The 17,397-nt window shown below is 38.1% G+C and overlaps 4 protein-coding genes across 7 annotated transcripts; 2 read left to right on the forward strand and 2 right to left on the reverse strand.

The window, feature by feature from the left end:
* The first annotated feature begins 866 nt into the window (after positions 1-866).
* LOC138941327 (uncharacterized) lies at positions 867-1,721 on the forward strand. Its single transcript, XM_070310888.1, has one exon. The coding sequence runs from the start codon at positions 867-869 to the stop codon at positions 1,719-1,721; it is 855 nt and encodes a 284-aa protein (XP_070166989.1).
* Positions 1,722-3,740: 2,019 nt separating this feature from the next.
* LOC138941328 (uncharacterized) lies at positions 3,741-6,230 on the reverse strand. Its single transcript, XM_070310889.1, has 6 exons — positions 6,146-6,230; positions 5,341-6,025; positions 4,962-5,223; positions 4,704-4,854; positions 4,489-4,615; positions 3,741-4,422 (listed from the first exon to the last, which is right to left on the reverse strand). The coding sequence occupies exons 1-6, from the start codon at positions 6,228-6,230 to the stop codon at positions 3,741-3,743; spliced, it is 1,992 nt and encodes a 663-aa protein (XP_070166990.1).
* A 3,371-nt stretch (positions 6,231-9,601) lies between these two features.
* Positions 9,602-10,979, forward strand: LOC138941149 (selenoprotein M-like). Its single transcript, XM_070310537.1, has 4 exons — positions 9,602-9,770; positions 10,014-10,084; positions 10,363-10,432; positions 10,511-10,979. Exons 1-4 carry the CDS (start codon positions 9,657-9,659, stop codon positions 10,616-10,618), a joined length of 363 nt encoding a protein of 120 aa, XP_070166638.1. The 5' UTR covers positions 9,602-9,656; the 3' UTR covers positions 10,619-10,979.
* A 786-nt stretch (positions 10,980-11,765) lies between these two features.
* On the reverse strand, positions 11,766-16,063 carry LOC138941179 (E3 ubiquitin-protein ligase RNF185). 4 transcript variants are annotated; one of them, XM_070310598.1, is made up of 6 exons: positions 16,045-16,060; positions 15,258-15,740; positions 13,740-13,906; positions 13,526-13,657; positions 13,091-13,260; positions 11,766-12,685 (listed from the first exon to the last, which is right to left on the reverse strand). In XM_070310598.1, the coding sequence occupies exons 3-6, from the start codon at positions 13,892-13,894 to the stop codon at positions 12,588-12,590; spliced, it is 555 nt and encodes a 184-aa protein (XP_070166699.1). In that variant the 5' UTR covers positions 13,895-13,906; positions 15,258-15,740; positions 16,045-16,060; the 3' UTR covers positions 11,766-12,587. The 4 variants fall into 4 exon arrangements, with proteins under 4 accessions (XP_070166699.1, XP_070166701.1, XP_070166700.1 ...); XM_070310597.1 differs by having other exon boundaries at positions 11,769-12,685; positions 15,669-15,740; positions 16,045-16,063; XM_070310600.1 differs by lacking the exons at positions 15,258-15,740; positions 16,045-16,060 and adding an exon at positions 14,818-15,186.
* Between the last annotated feature and the right edge of the window lie 1,334 nt (positions 16,064-17,397).

A 17,397-nucleotide genomic window follows, 5' to 3' on the forward strand; every position in this document is an offset into this window, starting at 1 on the left:
CGTCGCTCTCGCCAGTTCGTGCGTGTTCGGCGACGCTCGGATGGAATCGGTCGCTCAGTGAGTGATCGTCGTGGCCCGTAGTGCTCTCTCACTCTCTCTCTCTCCGACTTCCGTCGCTCTCGGTTGTTCGTGCGTGTTCGGCGACGCTCGGATGGACTCGGGCGCTCGGCAACGGATCTCCGCGACGCGTAGGGCATTCTTTCTCGCTCCCGTAGCCACGCGGTGCTTTGATTCACCCTCTCCACGGCCATCTTGTTAGTCTCGTGCGCGGGACACGGACCTCTCTTTCTCACCCTTGGAGACGCACGGCTCATCGGACACTCTCTCTTCCGTGAAGTTAATCAATTGGAAATCACCGGATAAAACAAGCATAACTCATCATGTCCAATCGCGAAGCGAAATTCTCTCTGCAGCTGAATCGGTACACCTACATCAAATCGATGGCTCTCGAGTGTAAGGAACCGACGTTCCCCACTCTCCAACTGCAAATGCTCAGGGTGAAACTCAACCTTATAGACAACAACTGGCAAAAATTTGAAGCGACTCACGAGCGAATGGCGGAATCCAAGGCTGAGCTTCTCCTGGATCATGAGTACTTTCAATAAAAGGTGTACGATCAGTGTCTCTTATATTACGCTGACGCAAAAGTTGCATTGCTCACGCAGATTGAAGAAAAGGAACGGACTCATCCTCTCTCGGGCTCGCAACTAGCCAACCTCTCAATTGGCGGGCAGACATCAGCGCGACGGCATCTTCCGGAGATTACTCTTCCACAGTTCTCGGGTGATTTCTCAGCATGGAGGCCGTTCCACGACTTATTCTCATCGTTAGTTGGAAGGAATGCTGACATCTCCAACATTGAGAAAATGCATTATCTCCGGACCAGCCTCATGGGCGAAGCGGCTCAACTCATCTCCAACTTGCCAGTGTCGGAGGATTCATTCGCCTCCGCTTGGGACTTGCTTGTCAGTCGCTTTGAAAACAAGCGGCTTCTCATTTCGGCCCAGGTAGATAGATTATTCCGCACTAAGACCATCTCACAGCGGTTCTCCAAGGAGCTCAATACCCTCCTCAACACCACAACGGAAGCGCTCAATGCTCTCGGAGCCCCTGTTCAACACTGGGATCATCTCTTAGTTCACCTCACTGTTCAACGGCTCGACCCAAGCACCCGAGAGGCATGGAAAGTCAAGCTTGGCTCCACTATGGACCCCCCATCATACAAGAACATTCGCACATTTCTCACCGGCCGCGCTCGAGCCATGGAAAGTATGGAATTCGGAACGTTGAGCGTCTCTCCAGCGGACAATCCAGCGTCCCCGGCATTACGACACAGCAGCAAACCATCGACGGCCACCGCTCATGTGGCCATCTCACCCCCCTCCGGAACTTCGGAAACCTCCGGATGTGCACTGTGCTCTGGCCCTCATTACATCGTCTCTTGTCCTCGTTTCAGAGATATGTCTCCTCATCTGCGGCGCAACATTGTAATCGACCTTTACCTCTGCTTTAATTGCTTGGGCAGGCATAACGCAGTCGCCTGTCAGAACTCGAAGAGGTGCAGAGAATGCGGCAACAAGCATCATACCATGATACACATGGATGGCCAACCGCTCCCACGTTCGTCGACACAAGGTAAGGCAACCTCTTCGACCGCAGCCTCACAGACGTCGGCGCCAGCCTCACCAACTAAGAGCACTACATCAACGGCTTCGGAATAATTCACGCATGCAGTCCTCTCTCAATCTCACTCGGTAATTCTCACTCGTCCGGCAGTCTTATTTGCTACTGGTTGCGCTATCATCCGATCACCTTGCGGCTCGCCTCACTCGGTCAAGATGCTCATCGATCCCGGATTTGAACTCACCTTTGCTTCCGGGCAACTTATCAAAACCCTCCAGATACCTCGACGGCACGCTTCTGTCCCCATCATAGGTATTGGAGGATCTCAGTCGGAGCGAACTCGGGGTGTCGTCCCTCTAACACTTCACTCAGTTTACTCTTCGCAATCCATCAAGGTTACAGCCTACATCCTCAAGAATTTAACAACCTCACTCCCGTCTATAGCGACAGCAGAACATAGTTGGCTTCATGGGCTCCAGCTAGCGGATCCAGATTTCCTTACACCCGGACCCATAGATTTAATCCTCGGTGCCGACTCCTACGGGCTGTTTATCCAGCCCGACATCATTAAAAGGTCGGAGGAGGAGCCCATTGCTCAATGCATTATTTTTGGATGGATTGTTTTCGGTCCGACCTCGGCACCATCGGCCTCAGCTCATAGTTCTCATCATGTCGCGGTGGATCATGAGCTTCACGACCTTCTCACGAAGTTCTGGATTCAAGAAGAGGTTCCCTCATTCTCTACAACTCAGCTCAACCCTGACGAAGAGGAGTGTGAGACTCATTTCAAGGCGTTATGTCGTACGGCTCCCCCTCAAGTTACAGACAAGCCAACTGGGGGAGTCGCGAGCAACTGCTCAACGTTGCCTGCAACGCATACTACGGCGCCTTTCAACGGATCCGACCTATCAGAATCTGTACTCATCATTCATTCGGGAGTACGAAGAGCTTCAGCACTTGGTCAGGGTTCCCCCTTCCAATCCAGAACCATCACCGGTGTTCTACCTTCCTCACCATGGAGTCCTTAAGGATGACAGTATCACCACCAAATTAAGAGTGGTATTCAACGGGTCCAGCCTTACCAGCACGGGATCTTCCCTCAACGACATTCTGAACACGGGTGCGAACCTCCAACCAGACATCTCAGATATCTTACTCTGGGTGCGACGACACCGGTACATCTTTATCACGGATATCACCAAGATGTTCCGCCAAATTCAGGTTCATCCAGACGATTGGGATCTTCAACGGATCCTTTGGGTCGACGATCAGCTCAACATCATCCCGTACCAACTCACGACGGTCACGTATGGCACCCGATCAGCTCCCTTCTTAGCTGTTCGCGTCCTCCTTCAACTTGTCGAAGACGAAGATAGAAACTACCCTTTGGCGGTCCCCTCTCTCCTCAAGGGCAGGTATGTGGACGACATCTGCGGTGGCGCTGACACTTTTCCGGAGCTAATCTCTATCGCTCACCAACCAGTGTTGTGAGACGGGCCGGGTTTTCTCGCGTATGCGCGGCGAACGTAGCATCAATGAAGTATATATATGGTAAAAAGGTGTACCATTGACCACCCGTTGACATAATTTTGCAAAAACTTTTATATGTATGTGTGTGTGTATATATATATATATATACACATATGTCACGGCATCGTCATACGAAATACTCTAAACGACTCCACCCTCTCCCCCTCTTGCCATTCCATTAGAGTGCATTAGTTTTTTTCTTTTTTCAAGGCAAATATGAACCAACAAACGTTTTAATTCGTTTTTCCGTGACCAACAAACGATTGCGCATCGATTGAACTAAGTTTGAAACAAATAATATCTTTCTGGTTAACTTCACACAAAATTTTGTTTTCATATTTTCAAAAAAAATATTAACCAACAAACGTTGTAAATAGGCCAACAATCACCAACAAACGATTCGTAAAAAAAAAATTATAGAAGTGAATGTTGACCGGCTAACTTTATGGAGCTCAAAAGAGAGCACTATACTATGTGCGAGCGAGAGAGAACGCAAAAGGTCTTCTTCTTCTTCTCTTTTTGGCTGTCAGACTTCCCAAGGGAATCATCCATACACCATCCACTAGATATACTGAAAGTATCGATAGTTAGATGTGCAACTTGTTCCTTATAGAGAAGTTGTGTAAGGCGCGGAAAATCCTAGTGTCGTTTGTGAAAGCCAGTGTTGGTATGTCCAGAGCTATGTCGGGAGTAATCCCATGCAACTGCGTAATGAGCAAATTAGAGTCATCTTGCGAGTTTGGGCAATGAAAGAAAACGTGGTTCATGTCCTGAGAAGGATGACCACATGAGCACTCTGAGGATTCCGTAATGTTTTTATTGAAGAGATGGTCTTTTGTTGACGTGTGATGGGATCTCAGTCTTGAGATAAAGGTAATAATTAGTCTCGGAAGATCCTCCTTAATATTTTTCCTATTGGAGTACCACGGGGGTGCGAGAACGTCACGCACATGATTGAAATATCTTGTCCCTTTGTAATGACTTTCAGCAAGGATGGTTTGAGAAGCTCTACTTTTTGACAAGGCTTTGAACTTGGAATAGAGATTGGTATAGTGACATTTACTAAGGAGAAAGGTGTCAGGAAGACGCAAAGATTTCTTAGCAAGGGCGTTCGCCCTCTCATTACCGGGAATGCCCCTGTGACTGGGGATCCAATAGATATGGACTTCGAACGCTTGTTTGAAACATTCAAACAAAGATCTCTTGATTTTCAGAATTCCACGGTGCAATATGCCCGTCGACACCGGATTCTCGAGATTAGACAACACACTAAAGAAATCGGAAAATATTACCGTTTTTTTTATTTTCTCACTCAGAACAATATTAACCGCATACTGTATGGTCAATGCTTCCGCCTCAAAAATGGTACAATTATTGTTAATTCTTTCCTTATGCTCCAAGTCGAGCTCCGGAGAGAACGCAGCGCAGCCAACTCTGCCATCCGACTCGGATCGGGATCCGTCTGTGTAAAATGAGGAATCAAACTCCAGAGAGAATGTGAGAAAATAGGAAGGAGGAAACAGGATCGGGATCTATCGCAACTTGTCGACCCAAGTCCGTATTAATTACGGGATCAAAATGTCTGCACTCGTACGGAAAGTCGAGGTAACCAGGTAAATGAAAAGAGTCGATCTGCTCAAAGAGATCCGAGTGAGCGAAATAAACGTCCAACAAGTAACAGATGTTATTTTTCTCGATGTCCTATTGGTCACAGATTATTAGCTGTCTTAGTGGATGCGAGCACCGTGCCATAGTTTTGACCAAAAATCCGACACAATTCTTAGGGACGCATACTGCAGGCGACTAACTCTCAAATAGAGTTGTTCATTCAATGGATTGAAGGATTGACATCCCCAGTCCAATAGCGGTCTAATAAAACCCTTATAAACATTGAGAAGGTTCGAGGGGTGGGCACCCCATCTAATGCCAGCAATAGCCTTGAGAATATTCACTCTGCGCATTATGCGATTTCTCAAATGATTGACATGTGCTTTCCAATTGAGCCCGGAGTCCAAGATGACACTCAAGAAACGTGCCGTCGAGGAGAACCGTATGTTCCCATCGCCTACCCTTAAAGAGAAATTATGTTCATTCATGATTATACGGAGATTTCGTGGTTTGAGCGTTGAAAAAATCATAAAACCAGATTTAGAAGAAGAGATGCTGAGACCCAAACAGGAAAAGAACCGAAACAGGCCGTCCAAAGCATTATTCATCTGATCCTTGATAAACCCCAGTTGACCGCCAGTGCAGTAAATTGCAATATCGTCCGCGTAATACAATATCTTTACAGAATCAGGTAGTACAGAATGCGAGAAGGCAATATACAAGTTAAACAATATGGGGCTGAGAATGGAGTCCTGAGGAAGGCCAATAGTGGTATCACGATTCTGCAGGTTGATACCTGCGGCGAAACCTATAAGGTGCCTACGGAAAGTTAGAGCCTTGATGAACTTCAGAATCTTAGGAGAAAGACCGAATTTAGCGAGCAAGGTTAATAAGATCTCCAGGCGAACCCTGTCAAATGCTCCCTCAATATCCAAAAATGCTGCACCGGTAAACTTACGGGATTTGTTAAACATTTGGATGCTCGTAGTCAAAGTGGAAATGCTATCAGTACAGGAAAGTCCCTTCCTAAAACCAAACTGAGATTTGCAAAAGAGGGAGCCCCTTTCTGCCCACCATTCAATTCTCCTATGTATTAGCTTCTCGAATATCTTTAGCAAGTTATTGGCCAGTGATATGGGTCTCAATGAGTCTCTGCGACCAGGCTTGGGTATGAAGACGACATAGTACTCCCTCCATTGATGAGGGTATTCGCCCTTATTGAAAATCAAGTTGAAAAACTTCAATATTAGAAAATGAAATACGTCTGGAAATTTTTTAATTATTTTATTGCATATAAGATCAGGACCGGATGCAGTTTTAATTTTTAAAGAGGAGATAGCTTCTTAATATTCCTGTTTCGAGAATGGCATGAGAAGGAACTCGCCACCGCTATTCGTATCAATATCCGGCAAATCAGATATTAGGCTTTGCATATCAGATGTAGGACTAAGAGCAGGAGGGACCCGCATGTAACCAAGCCAGTATATGGCTCGCGGTCACTTAATTAGCAAAATTGGCAAAATAACGATTACCACTAAGCCACGATGCTCACTCGCCGAGAGAACAAACGGAAGTCAAACGCAAAGGGTATGAAACAGAGCATAGACATAGTATATCTAGACCGAGTGTTGAGGAATGGGAGCCGAGGTGCACGTAGAAAAGGACATACTCTGTTTCATGACGAAAGAGAGCGCTATACTCTGTGCGAGCGAGAGAGAACGTAAGGGGCACGAAACAGAATATGTCCTTTTCTATATGCATCTTTACCCCAACCAGTGTTATCAACTTAGCGTATTTTCCGCTAGATTTAGCTTAATTATGTATCAGTTGGGGTGTAAAAATTATGTTTTAGCATATTCGGTGATTAGCTTATTTTCTGGATTATTAGAGAACTAAAACTGCGGATTTTTTCTATAATAAACTTTACTTTTTTTTTGCTAAGTTTTGATTAGAGACATTATATATATATAATTGGTTAATTGATTCAGAAAAGGCTATGACCTAAAGGGCTTTTAGGAGAGAGAAGCGCCAACGGGTCATGTGATCAGCCAATCACGAAATGACTGGTCACATGACCCGTTGGCGCCTCTCTCTCCTAGAGGCTCTCTACTATGGCCCATTTATAAACATAAACGATACGGTAAAACATTCACATCTATAGAATAGCAGTAAGCTGAAACTGAAAATTTTTAGTACTGGCAGTGAATATCGGAACACGGCCATCTAGTTATCTATACTTAGTCATGTAATAAACCGCTTTCGCGAGGCGGTCGCGGATAACTCGGTCGGAATCCGGGGCTCGTGAAAGGGGTATCGAGAGGCGAACACAAGTAATGAGAGGTAAAATATAATTTATTGTGTGTAAGTGTGTATGTATACAGAGTGAGTGTATGTGTATAAACGATGTATGCGTGCGGCGTGTGTAGTTGTGTGCGAGTGAGACGATAGGCGAGCGAGTGCGTGCGCGAACGTATAATATCTAAGTATGATGTACAATGTCGAAAGTATGTATGTGGTGCGAATGACGATGTGTGTGCTGCAAGATGCACTCGTGTATGTGTGAGATGCGGAATCGGTCAGTGGTGCGGTCGTGTCGGTCGCGGTGCATACGACTTACATGCACGTATGCGCGGCGCGGAGCGCGATTTCGGCGGTTCGAGATAATATCGATTACACGAGCGGATCATGATTTCGGCAGAGGCCGCTAACATCGGGCGATAATTTCGGTCGGGCCGGTGAGCGGTCTTTAGACGCGCCTGTATCGATTCGGTTGCGTCGATTGATGTCGCGACAGGATTAGATCCTTCCCCTGAGCGGGACTTAGCGCGCCGTATTAATGGCGAGTCCGATTGGTAAATGGCGATCGCGGAATTATTGCCGGTTCGCGGATAGCGCGTTGTCGTTTGTCCGGGATGGTCTTTCCCGTGGAATTCAGGAGTGCAACGGCCGACGGGAACACCCGTCAATGGAAGGGAACTCCCTACCACTGGTTGATCGCCGTTGCACTTAGGTGGACGGATTGTGTGAGGCGTCGAGAACTCTCGGCGGAGGTTGAGTACGCCCAACCCCGTTTTCCTCTTTTCGTAAACGGTCGGAAGGATCGCTCTTGGAGATGCCGCAAACTCTCGGCGGAGGCTGGGTACTCCCAACCCCGTTTTCTCTCTCCTTAAGCGTTGATAGGATCGTAGCGGATTTCCAGGCGTCTTACTGACTCTGGCGGTTGCGGAAGATCTGGTCTGGAGCTGTAAAATGTGCCCTATTTATACCGCTTTTCCGGCGGGTGCGCGTGCGTAATATGCCTTAATGTTTAAGGCATATTATTTAATGTTGAACCGCCGCGCGCGACTCGGGCGGTTTCGAGAACGGTCGGTACGGTTACTCGAGCGCGGCGACGGTTCCGGGTAAACACGCGGCTTAACGGCGGTTACAACTTGGAACGTTTCTTAAGCTTTTAAAAATGGGCGCTCGGCGCCTCCACATTATGCCCGACCGGTGTTTGTCGGGCGGCGGACTTCCGGCGGATCGACGGCCGGGTAACGGTGGAGGGATGCATCGTTACAGTCATAGGTAAATTTTTTTTATAGAATAAGATTTTTATTTTATTAAATTTTGTTTTGTTAAACATTGAATAATAATTGGACGCTAAAAAAATTTTATTTTGTATCAGAAGTATCTTTATATCTTTTAATTGTATATAAATAAAGACTCTTCTTTATAGAACTAAATGTGTGAATTTAAATATAATAAGATTCAAATATAATAAAAGTTATTTTATATTTAGCTTATTATTTAGCTTATTTATTTTAAATTTAGCTTATTTCGGAGTTTTTTAGTGAGTCATATAGTGGAATTCTAAATATTATAGTTGGCAACACTGACTCCAACTTCTTAATTAAATAAAGGCAAATGCTCAGTCTAGATATACTATGGCTGCGGTCGAAAAGACGCTAGAGATGCTTCGAAGAATCTCTAGCGTCTTCTCGACCGCAGCCTGAGTCTATGAAACAGAATAATATGTCCTTTTCTACGTGCATCTTTACCCCTACTTCTTAAATAAAGGCAAACGCTCGCAGTGTTGTTCTCGGGGACGCTTTTTTCGCGCATGCGCAGCGCAGTGGTAGAGAAATCCAGCGACGGCGTATATAGTTAGTATGCAGTGTGCACACAAGGGCAATTAGGCGCGAAAGTTTTGGCGGGTTCCAGAGGAGGCTAAGCATAGGCTAGGTAAATAATAATAAATAGATATTATTTTTTTATTAGTATGGAGGATAAAAACAAAAAAGAAGCCATTAAAAAAGAAAGACGTTTTGTTAATGCGTGGCTAGATGAAGATAATTTTAAAGGATGGTTGGCTCCCCATCCAACTGAAAATAAAGCTTTTTGCAATTTATGCAATACTACCATCAGATGTAGCGAAACAAATTTAATACGGCATTCGCAAAGGGCCAAACATATAGAACAAGTAAATCTTCAAAGCTCCGATCATAATAATAACAATGGTCTGCATAGTGATAAAGTTAAACGCGCGGAAATAAAATTAGCAGCATTTTTTTCGGAACATAATATTGCTTTTTATATTGCGGATCATTTAATTCCTTTATTTTTAACATTATCTCAATAGAGGTTCCATAGCACCCTTTTTCTTATAAACGTGACACATACCTAAAGGCCACATTTAATGCGCATGCGCGAAAAAAGCGTCCCCGAGAACAACACTGAACGCTCGGTCTAGATATACTAGGACTATGTTCGGGGAGCGCACTTTTAGCGCTATGAGCGTGCTCTGTCCTTGTTCAACTTTCAATAAGTAACATATAGTAATAGACCTAGGGTGCGTTCGGGGAGACGCTATTAGCGCTAACAGCGCTAATGGTCTTCTCTCTGTTACAAACAACATGGCGTTTTCTGTAACTGTTAACAATCATTTCGTACTCGTTCTAACACTCGTAATTTTTTTTGTTTCTTTAGCGAATTCTGCGAACAGTTATTACGCGTCCGCAAGAGTCGAGGTAAATTTGATATTTATGTTAAATTGTAACAGATGATGTGATTATTTAATAATACGCACCGCATTTACGCAAACGCATTTTTCATATATTATACGTATAATCAGGATATACATAATTGTTACATTTGCTCAACAAGTGCTTATTATTTGAATGAAAATTTACGTATCAAGAGATTATAATTGTATTTTTTTTATAAAGATCGATGTATTATAATGTTAATGTTATTTGTTGTTTATTTTTTAGAGTTGTAGAGGTTGCTCGCTCAATCGACTGCCGGATGTCAAGCAATTTATCTTTAAAGATCTGCCAAACTAGTATCCTTTATAATGGCATTATAATTATGATTGCGATTGTTTTACTATACACACACACACACACATGTGTATATATGTATGTATTATTTAATTATCTGCTCTAAATATATATTGCATATTTTTAACACTTACTAACTTTTTTATTAAAGCCAAGTTGTCTTTCGATGTAAGATAAATTAAAAACTAAAAATTATAGTATATAAGAGAGAAAAGAAAATTATTTTTCTTCATACTGCAATATGAAATTTTAGAAACTATCCTTAATAAATATATAATAGCAACAATGTGGAATTCAGACATATACAAGGTGCGATACCAGAACTTGTGCTGTTCAATGAACATGAAGAGGTTCGACAATAAAAATAACTAACTTAATGTAATTGAATGTAATTTGCTATCATCAATTAATCTTTGAAAATATTGCAGGAAGTGGAACGATTAGTATTGTCTAGATTGACTCGGGAAGAATGTAATGAGCTGCTAATCTCTAAAGGTTTTAGTAAAAAATCCAAAGACAATAAGGATGAGATGTAATTCTTCAAGTCAAAGTATACTTATTACAAGGAACATTAGCCTAGTCACAAATAACTCTAAAAAAAGGAATTATTCCTAAAAAGTTTTTTTTAATTACAAAACTTGTTAAACTGTTTTGTTTATAATTTATGTCTTACTATATTTTATACTTAATAATAATTTCTAAAATATTTGTTTAGAGTTTTAATATACATTATAGATATATTTAAAACAAGAAAAGATCATGTTTCAATAATATTAAGAATAAGCAATGTATATTGTGTAAAAAGATCAAGTAATATCAGGAAGAAATGTTTTTTTTTCCTTCAATTGCTTTATTTCCTTAACATGAACATTAATATGGTAGAGAAAAGGGAATATTTACTTTCACTAAAAAGCTGCAATCTATAGACTATAGACTATATCTAGCAAATGATATTTTATATTAGTACATTTTATAAGCTTTTTTATTTATATTATATATTCTTTACTTTTAGTAAATTTTTAAACTTTGGTAAAATTTTTATCATACCCCAAAGAAATTAAAATTATTATTATATTAATCTTTTTAACAATACAATAGCAAGTATCTTCCAACTAATCTTTAATATATGTATATATTAGACTATTTGTAAAATTAGTATTTTTATAATGCACTAAATCTTTATAAGCCGGCTTTTTGCAAAGAAACTGAATTTACAAAGAACCAGCGCAGATATATGTGTGCTGGAAAGATTAAATAATATAATCTAAAAAAAAAGGCAGTTTCTTTAAAAACTCATAATAACTTAAATTTATCTTAACTAAACTTTTAAGAGTTTTAGAATAATATTATTATACAATTATTAAAAACAAAATTATAAATTGTTGATTATAAAACATATGTTTTGTAATGTACAATAACTTAGATAGTAATAATTAACAAAAATCTGTATATTTACCATTACTATATATAAATATACATACATACATACATATATTATATATATATATATATATATATATATAAAATTCCCATAATTATATATATTTATTCTTCTTTTTTCTGTTTCCATATAATATATAAATTTTATTTACAAAATTTTAAAACATAATTAATCTAACAATATAAATATACAAATAAATTATGTAAATTATTCTCTTCTTTTACTTAACAAAAATATGAAAGAAAATATGCAAGAGCACATTTGTTAATTAATGACTTCTTTTGTAGAATATAACTATTTCAAACAAATTACAATTCAATAATTCAAGATTCCAAAGTATGTCAAAAATTTGCGTAAATTTGTAGCAGAGAAACGAAAACGAGGATCATTAAACTAAAGAACAAACAAACAACTTTCATTAATAGTCTTGCAAGAATTCAGTTTTTATATTGTGTTATATTACAATATATATCATCATCCGAACGCGTATCTTACTCTAGATTATATGTATATATACACACTGCTCAAACTCCCGCGGTTCCATACAAGACCGCGTCATTTATCATAATGATGTAGATTAATATTTCCTTTCTATATCCTCACTTAAGTTATACATTGTTATGTTTTAAATATGTTGGATAGCGACTTTACATATATCCTCTCTCTCTCCCTCTTTCTTATATAGAAATAATATATTTATATAATACATACATACACGAATAGAATAAAGAAAGTGACTATAAAATAACAAAGCTGTTCAAATTGGAAAGAAACCATTTCGTACTTTGAAGCACGCAAATGCCGACGAAATTATGTGAAAAGTTTGCATGAAAAAATTGCACATCATATTTTTTTTCAATTTTTCTAGAGAGAAAGTGGAAAGAAACAAATTTTAATTATATGGTTTTTTGATATATACATAAATTTGTTTTTCTTTTTCGGGAAGTGTTTGCAGACAGAAACCAATGTAATATTATGATATTATTATAGAAAACGATATCATAAATAAGACAAAGTATTACAAGTTATCAAGCAAATTGGTATCTTCAAATTTAGGAGCAATGTTACGCCATCAATAGCCAACAGATGAATATTACTGCTAACCATAAAAATACTTTAGATAAAAACTGCTCTTCTTCATATTGCGGTGTGCCTCTGGGAGCTGCAAATAAATAATTTTAAATTGCCTCTCAAATATTATTTTAATTATTGCCGAAATATAAGATTGATCACAAAATTCGTTTATCTTTTATTTATTAATATAAATGCAAAAAAAAAAATAATTAACGAACTTTAATCAATTTTATAAAAAAAAAATTATTGGAAAATTTTATATATATATATATATATATATATATATATATATATATATATGAATGTATATAATATGTATAAATATATAAAAATGAATAAGAAATTAAACATTATATATAAATTAAAACTAAAAATAAAATTGTAATTTTGTCATTATGTATGCAGTTATGCATATATTATGCATGTATATTCATTGCACATTGTTATATTGTCATGATTTTATATTACGTAACTCATGTAACATAAATATTACCTGCACTTGGTCGTGCTTCTCCGAAGTTAAAAGTTGACGTGAAAAAAGCAAACGGAAAAGTGCCGATGCCAAAGGACATATAGGAACCATCGCCGAAACCGAAACCGGAGAAGCCGACATTGTTCTCCGGCTCTGATCTTTGACCGGCTGGACGTGGTGGTACATTGTTCCTAAAAACGTTTCACTAATTGAATTTATATTATATTATTTAGCTTGACATTCAATTTTTTTATTATTATTTATTTTTATTCTATTATTATCTATTATTAATATGTATATGTGTTTATAGTGCAAAAAAATAGATTTTACAAGATATTTTTTGTACATATATTACTAAATATAATTAATATAATTTAATTATAACATGCAATATAAAACTGAGATTAATAACTATAATAACTGATTTTTAGTTTTAACAGACAAAATAAATTATACCTCGGATCCTCATGCTTTGTGGCACCACGTCCGTATAATGGAATGACTTTGTCTTTGCTTATGGCAGCTTTGCATACTGGACAGACCTGCCTGGCAGGTCTGGTTTCCAACCACTGATGCAGACATGGCCAACTGCATTGTTATTACTTATATTATTCAGATTATCATAGATAATCTTTTGTTTTCTAATGTATTATGTTGAATGAATAGTTACCAAAAGAGGTGACCGCACATACTGACTACCGCATCTTTTGCAGTGTCTAAACAAATATTACACTCAAACATCCTGTCATCCTTTTCTTTCTCCTCCACAGAGCCCGCAGATTCCGACGATTTAGACGGGCCTGCTTGTTCCCTTGTCCTACTCATTTTTCAAGCTTTCTGTAATCATACATCTCATATTTCACGAATATCCTCATATTTATAGAAAAATAACAGAGTAATCAATGCATCAAATATTTATAAATATTTAATAATCTTAAAAGAACTGCATAATTATAACTTTTAACAAACGGGAAGGAAAATTTATAGGTTGCACAATTCCTAATTACACAGTTGGAAATTTATAACTATGAAATGTACATATAACTCGAAAAATTTAATGTGTTGACTAATGTGTTGATTAATTGTAAGATAATGTGTGTAAAACGATTATATTGTTATAACTTTAAATTTGATTAAAATAATATGCAAATTATTTTTCACAATGCAATTTTTAAATTGCGTTTTGTATGCAAACATTTGATATTAAAGAGATAAATGGCATAGATATATGTATATATTTGTGAACAACACTAGAAATTTTGTGTCCATGAAAAAGAATATAAAATTGATATCAGAAATACAAATTTATATAAGAATTATCCAACATACATGGAAACCTTTATTTTATATTTTCAAGATAATATCAGGGTCAAAGTATTGACCCAGTATCGGTAAACACTTGGGTGTGACACATGTGCAGTCATGCATAAAATGTCATTCAATGTTAAAATTTCAAGTCATTTATATTTTTCTGTTATATATTTTACTGAAACGTGTGATTAGAAAATAAATAATAATATAATCAGGCATAAATTTATTTTGTGCAAGTCTTTCTCTATCTTTTGAAAAGAACAAAATATTAATTTCTATCACCTAATATTAAATAGATCTGTCTGTGTGTGTGTGTGTGTGATGTGTTCCTTAAGAAATTATTGAACGTATTTTTGTACCTGTCATACCAAGCTTGTCAAAGATCGAAAATAAATCATCTTATGCACATATGTGCGCGCGCGTACACACATACTCACTTTACCACGTCATTCCGTTTGTACACTCGTTAGACACACACATGACTACGTTGATGCATTACCAAATTATTTAATATTTTTATTGACATAGTTTTCAGAGCCCCTTTAAAAGTATTATTCATCATTTTTTTTTGTTTTAACAGTAAATCTATCTCCAAAAAATTATTACTCTTCCTTTCTTTTTTCCATAACCTTACTATTATATTGCGCGGCTGCATATATATGATTTTCCAATTTTCATAGATTTATGCTAATATATAACCCGTTTCATCGACCTTTTAATTTCTTTCTTTTACTTCTAAATTATTTATGTCAACAGTTTTGTAATCTGTTACTGTTTTTTTTACACACACATCAGAACACTACCTCTCCCTATATATAATACTACATCATTATACTTATCATACATATTTCATATATCTACTAATTCCCACGCTTACATATTATCCACTTTTTATAATTTTCTCCAACACGATTTCTCCATCATTCAATTTTCTTTCTGCATTTGTTAATTATATATATTTCTTTCATTAAACTTTTTTATAGATTTTATCGCAATATAATTTTTTCTCTTTTCCTATTTGTCTCTCTTCCTCTCCTTTTTACTCTCTCCTTCGTTAATCTTGTCATTTCGCTTATCATCCATTCGCACATGAACACATCATCCAATTCTTAGTTTTCATGCCAAACATAACCCGTTTATTTCTATCATTATATTTATTCATATCTCTATATATCTTTAAATATATTTCCTCAAATTTCAATAATTTTATATATAATATTTTATCTTCCTCCCTCCCTTTTTCACACTTGTGTACAATGTGCTGGATGATGAAAATCGCATCACTCACTTTCTGCCAGAAGGAGGGCGTGCTGGCCCTCGACAACGAAATCGTGATCTCTTGTCTGTTGCGAACTACGAACTGCAAATATAGAAAGTATCACAAAATCCGTTTTCTCAAAGGTTTAAACGGCAATGATCGGTAAGAACGGCACGTTATGTGCGTGCTAGGCTAGACACATAATTGCACGAGCAGGACGTTAAGATGTTGGCCAGGCAATATAGAAAGAGAGAGAGAGAGAGAGAGAGAGTGAGGGAGGGGGGGGGGGGAGAGACGTAAGGAATTTGTCAACGGCAGCTTGTTGGTTGGTGTCTCTCTGGCCGCAAAAAAATGTTATTGGTGACATGTCAATTTTTACATGTGGGAAGATACAATCAATAATTACGGTAATTGATAAATGAGATGTTTGATCGCGTAGTAACGTTAGTATATACATAAATACATTCATACATTATGCATGCATAAACAGTATAGTTTATATAGAATAATTCTAAAGGTTACTGACAAACTTCAGGAGCGTATAAAGGGGTCGGAATATTAGCAACTTTCAATTAAGAACACATGTTCTTCGAAGTAATCCTGGGGGCCTATTACGGTTCTTGAAACAAGGTGAAAATTATAAGTGAGCAGATTTACTAGATGTCGACAAATGAAATTGTAGATACTCTAGTGAATTTCCTTACTTTTGTAATTTTCACTTCGTTTCAAAAATTGTAATAGGCTCCCTGAGTCGATACAAGTCTATCTAGACGTCTCTTGATTATTTCTTTTAGGTGCATATCAAAGGTCTCATTTCATGTCATGAGATACTAGTGGAGTAGTAACCAGAATACTTGCAGTATCTGACGTGGTCCGGCAGATGCTTGGAGTATTTGAGAGAGTGCGCCAGAGTTCGACGATGTAATGCCTGCATTGAATATAGTGGTTGTTATTTCGAACACTTTTTACAATACTGTCCAGTATTATTGTGTTCATGTAACTTTTGCTTATTTATTATCATTTTGTACAAATTGGGACTATTTCTCTTATTGGTATATTATCCACAATGTAGTTCCTTACATTCAAGACTTGTACCGACTCGGGATTACTTCGGAGAACATGGGTTCCTAGTCCAAAGTTGCTATATGCCGACCTCTCTATACACTCCTGAAGTTTGTCAATAACTATTAGAATCACCTTGTAGATAGCAACGAAGAAGGAAGGAGAGGGAGAGAGAGAGAGAGAGAGAGAGAGAGAGAGAGAGAGAGAGAGAGAGATTCTTATCGATGTAACAATGGCTGTGATCGGGAAGACACTAAAAATACTTCGAAGCATTGCATTAACCAATTAGAATAAAAAAATGTTTACTCTCTTTTCCCTGACTTCCCTAGTTAATTAAACGCTTCGAAGCATTTCTAGCGTCTTTTCGACTGCAGTCAATATTACGATTTAAATATTAGGTACCGTTAGGTACCGTTATGCCCGTCAGACTACGCATTGAAAATTGAAGATTAAAGATTAAAGATTGAAATTTGACTAATCAGAACAAAAGGGACTAAAATTTCTTTGTTCTGATTGGTCAAATTTCAATCTTGAATCTTGAATCTTAATCTTCAATGCGTAGTCTGATACGAACTTTAGATGGGGCTAGTAATTTCATATATATAGTAAAGTTAAGTTTATATATAAGAAGATTAAGGCTGCGGTCGAGAAAATGCTAGAAATGCTTCGAAGCGTTTGATTGACCAATCAGGACAAA

The sequence above is a fragment of the Polyergus mexicanus genome, unplaced genomic scaffold (assembly GCF_030449975.1).
Source record: "Polyergus mexicanus isolate NDT 795.1 unplaced genomic scaffold, iyPolMexi1.0 SCAF_18, whole genome shotgun sequence".
Classification (NCBI taxonomy): Eukaryota; Metazoa; Arthropoda; class Insecta; order Hymenoptera; family Formicidae; genus Polyergus; species Polyergus mexicanus.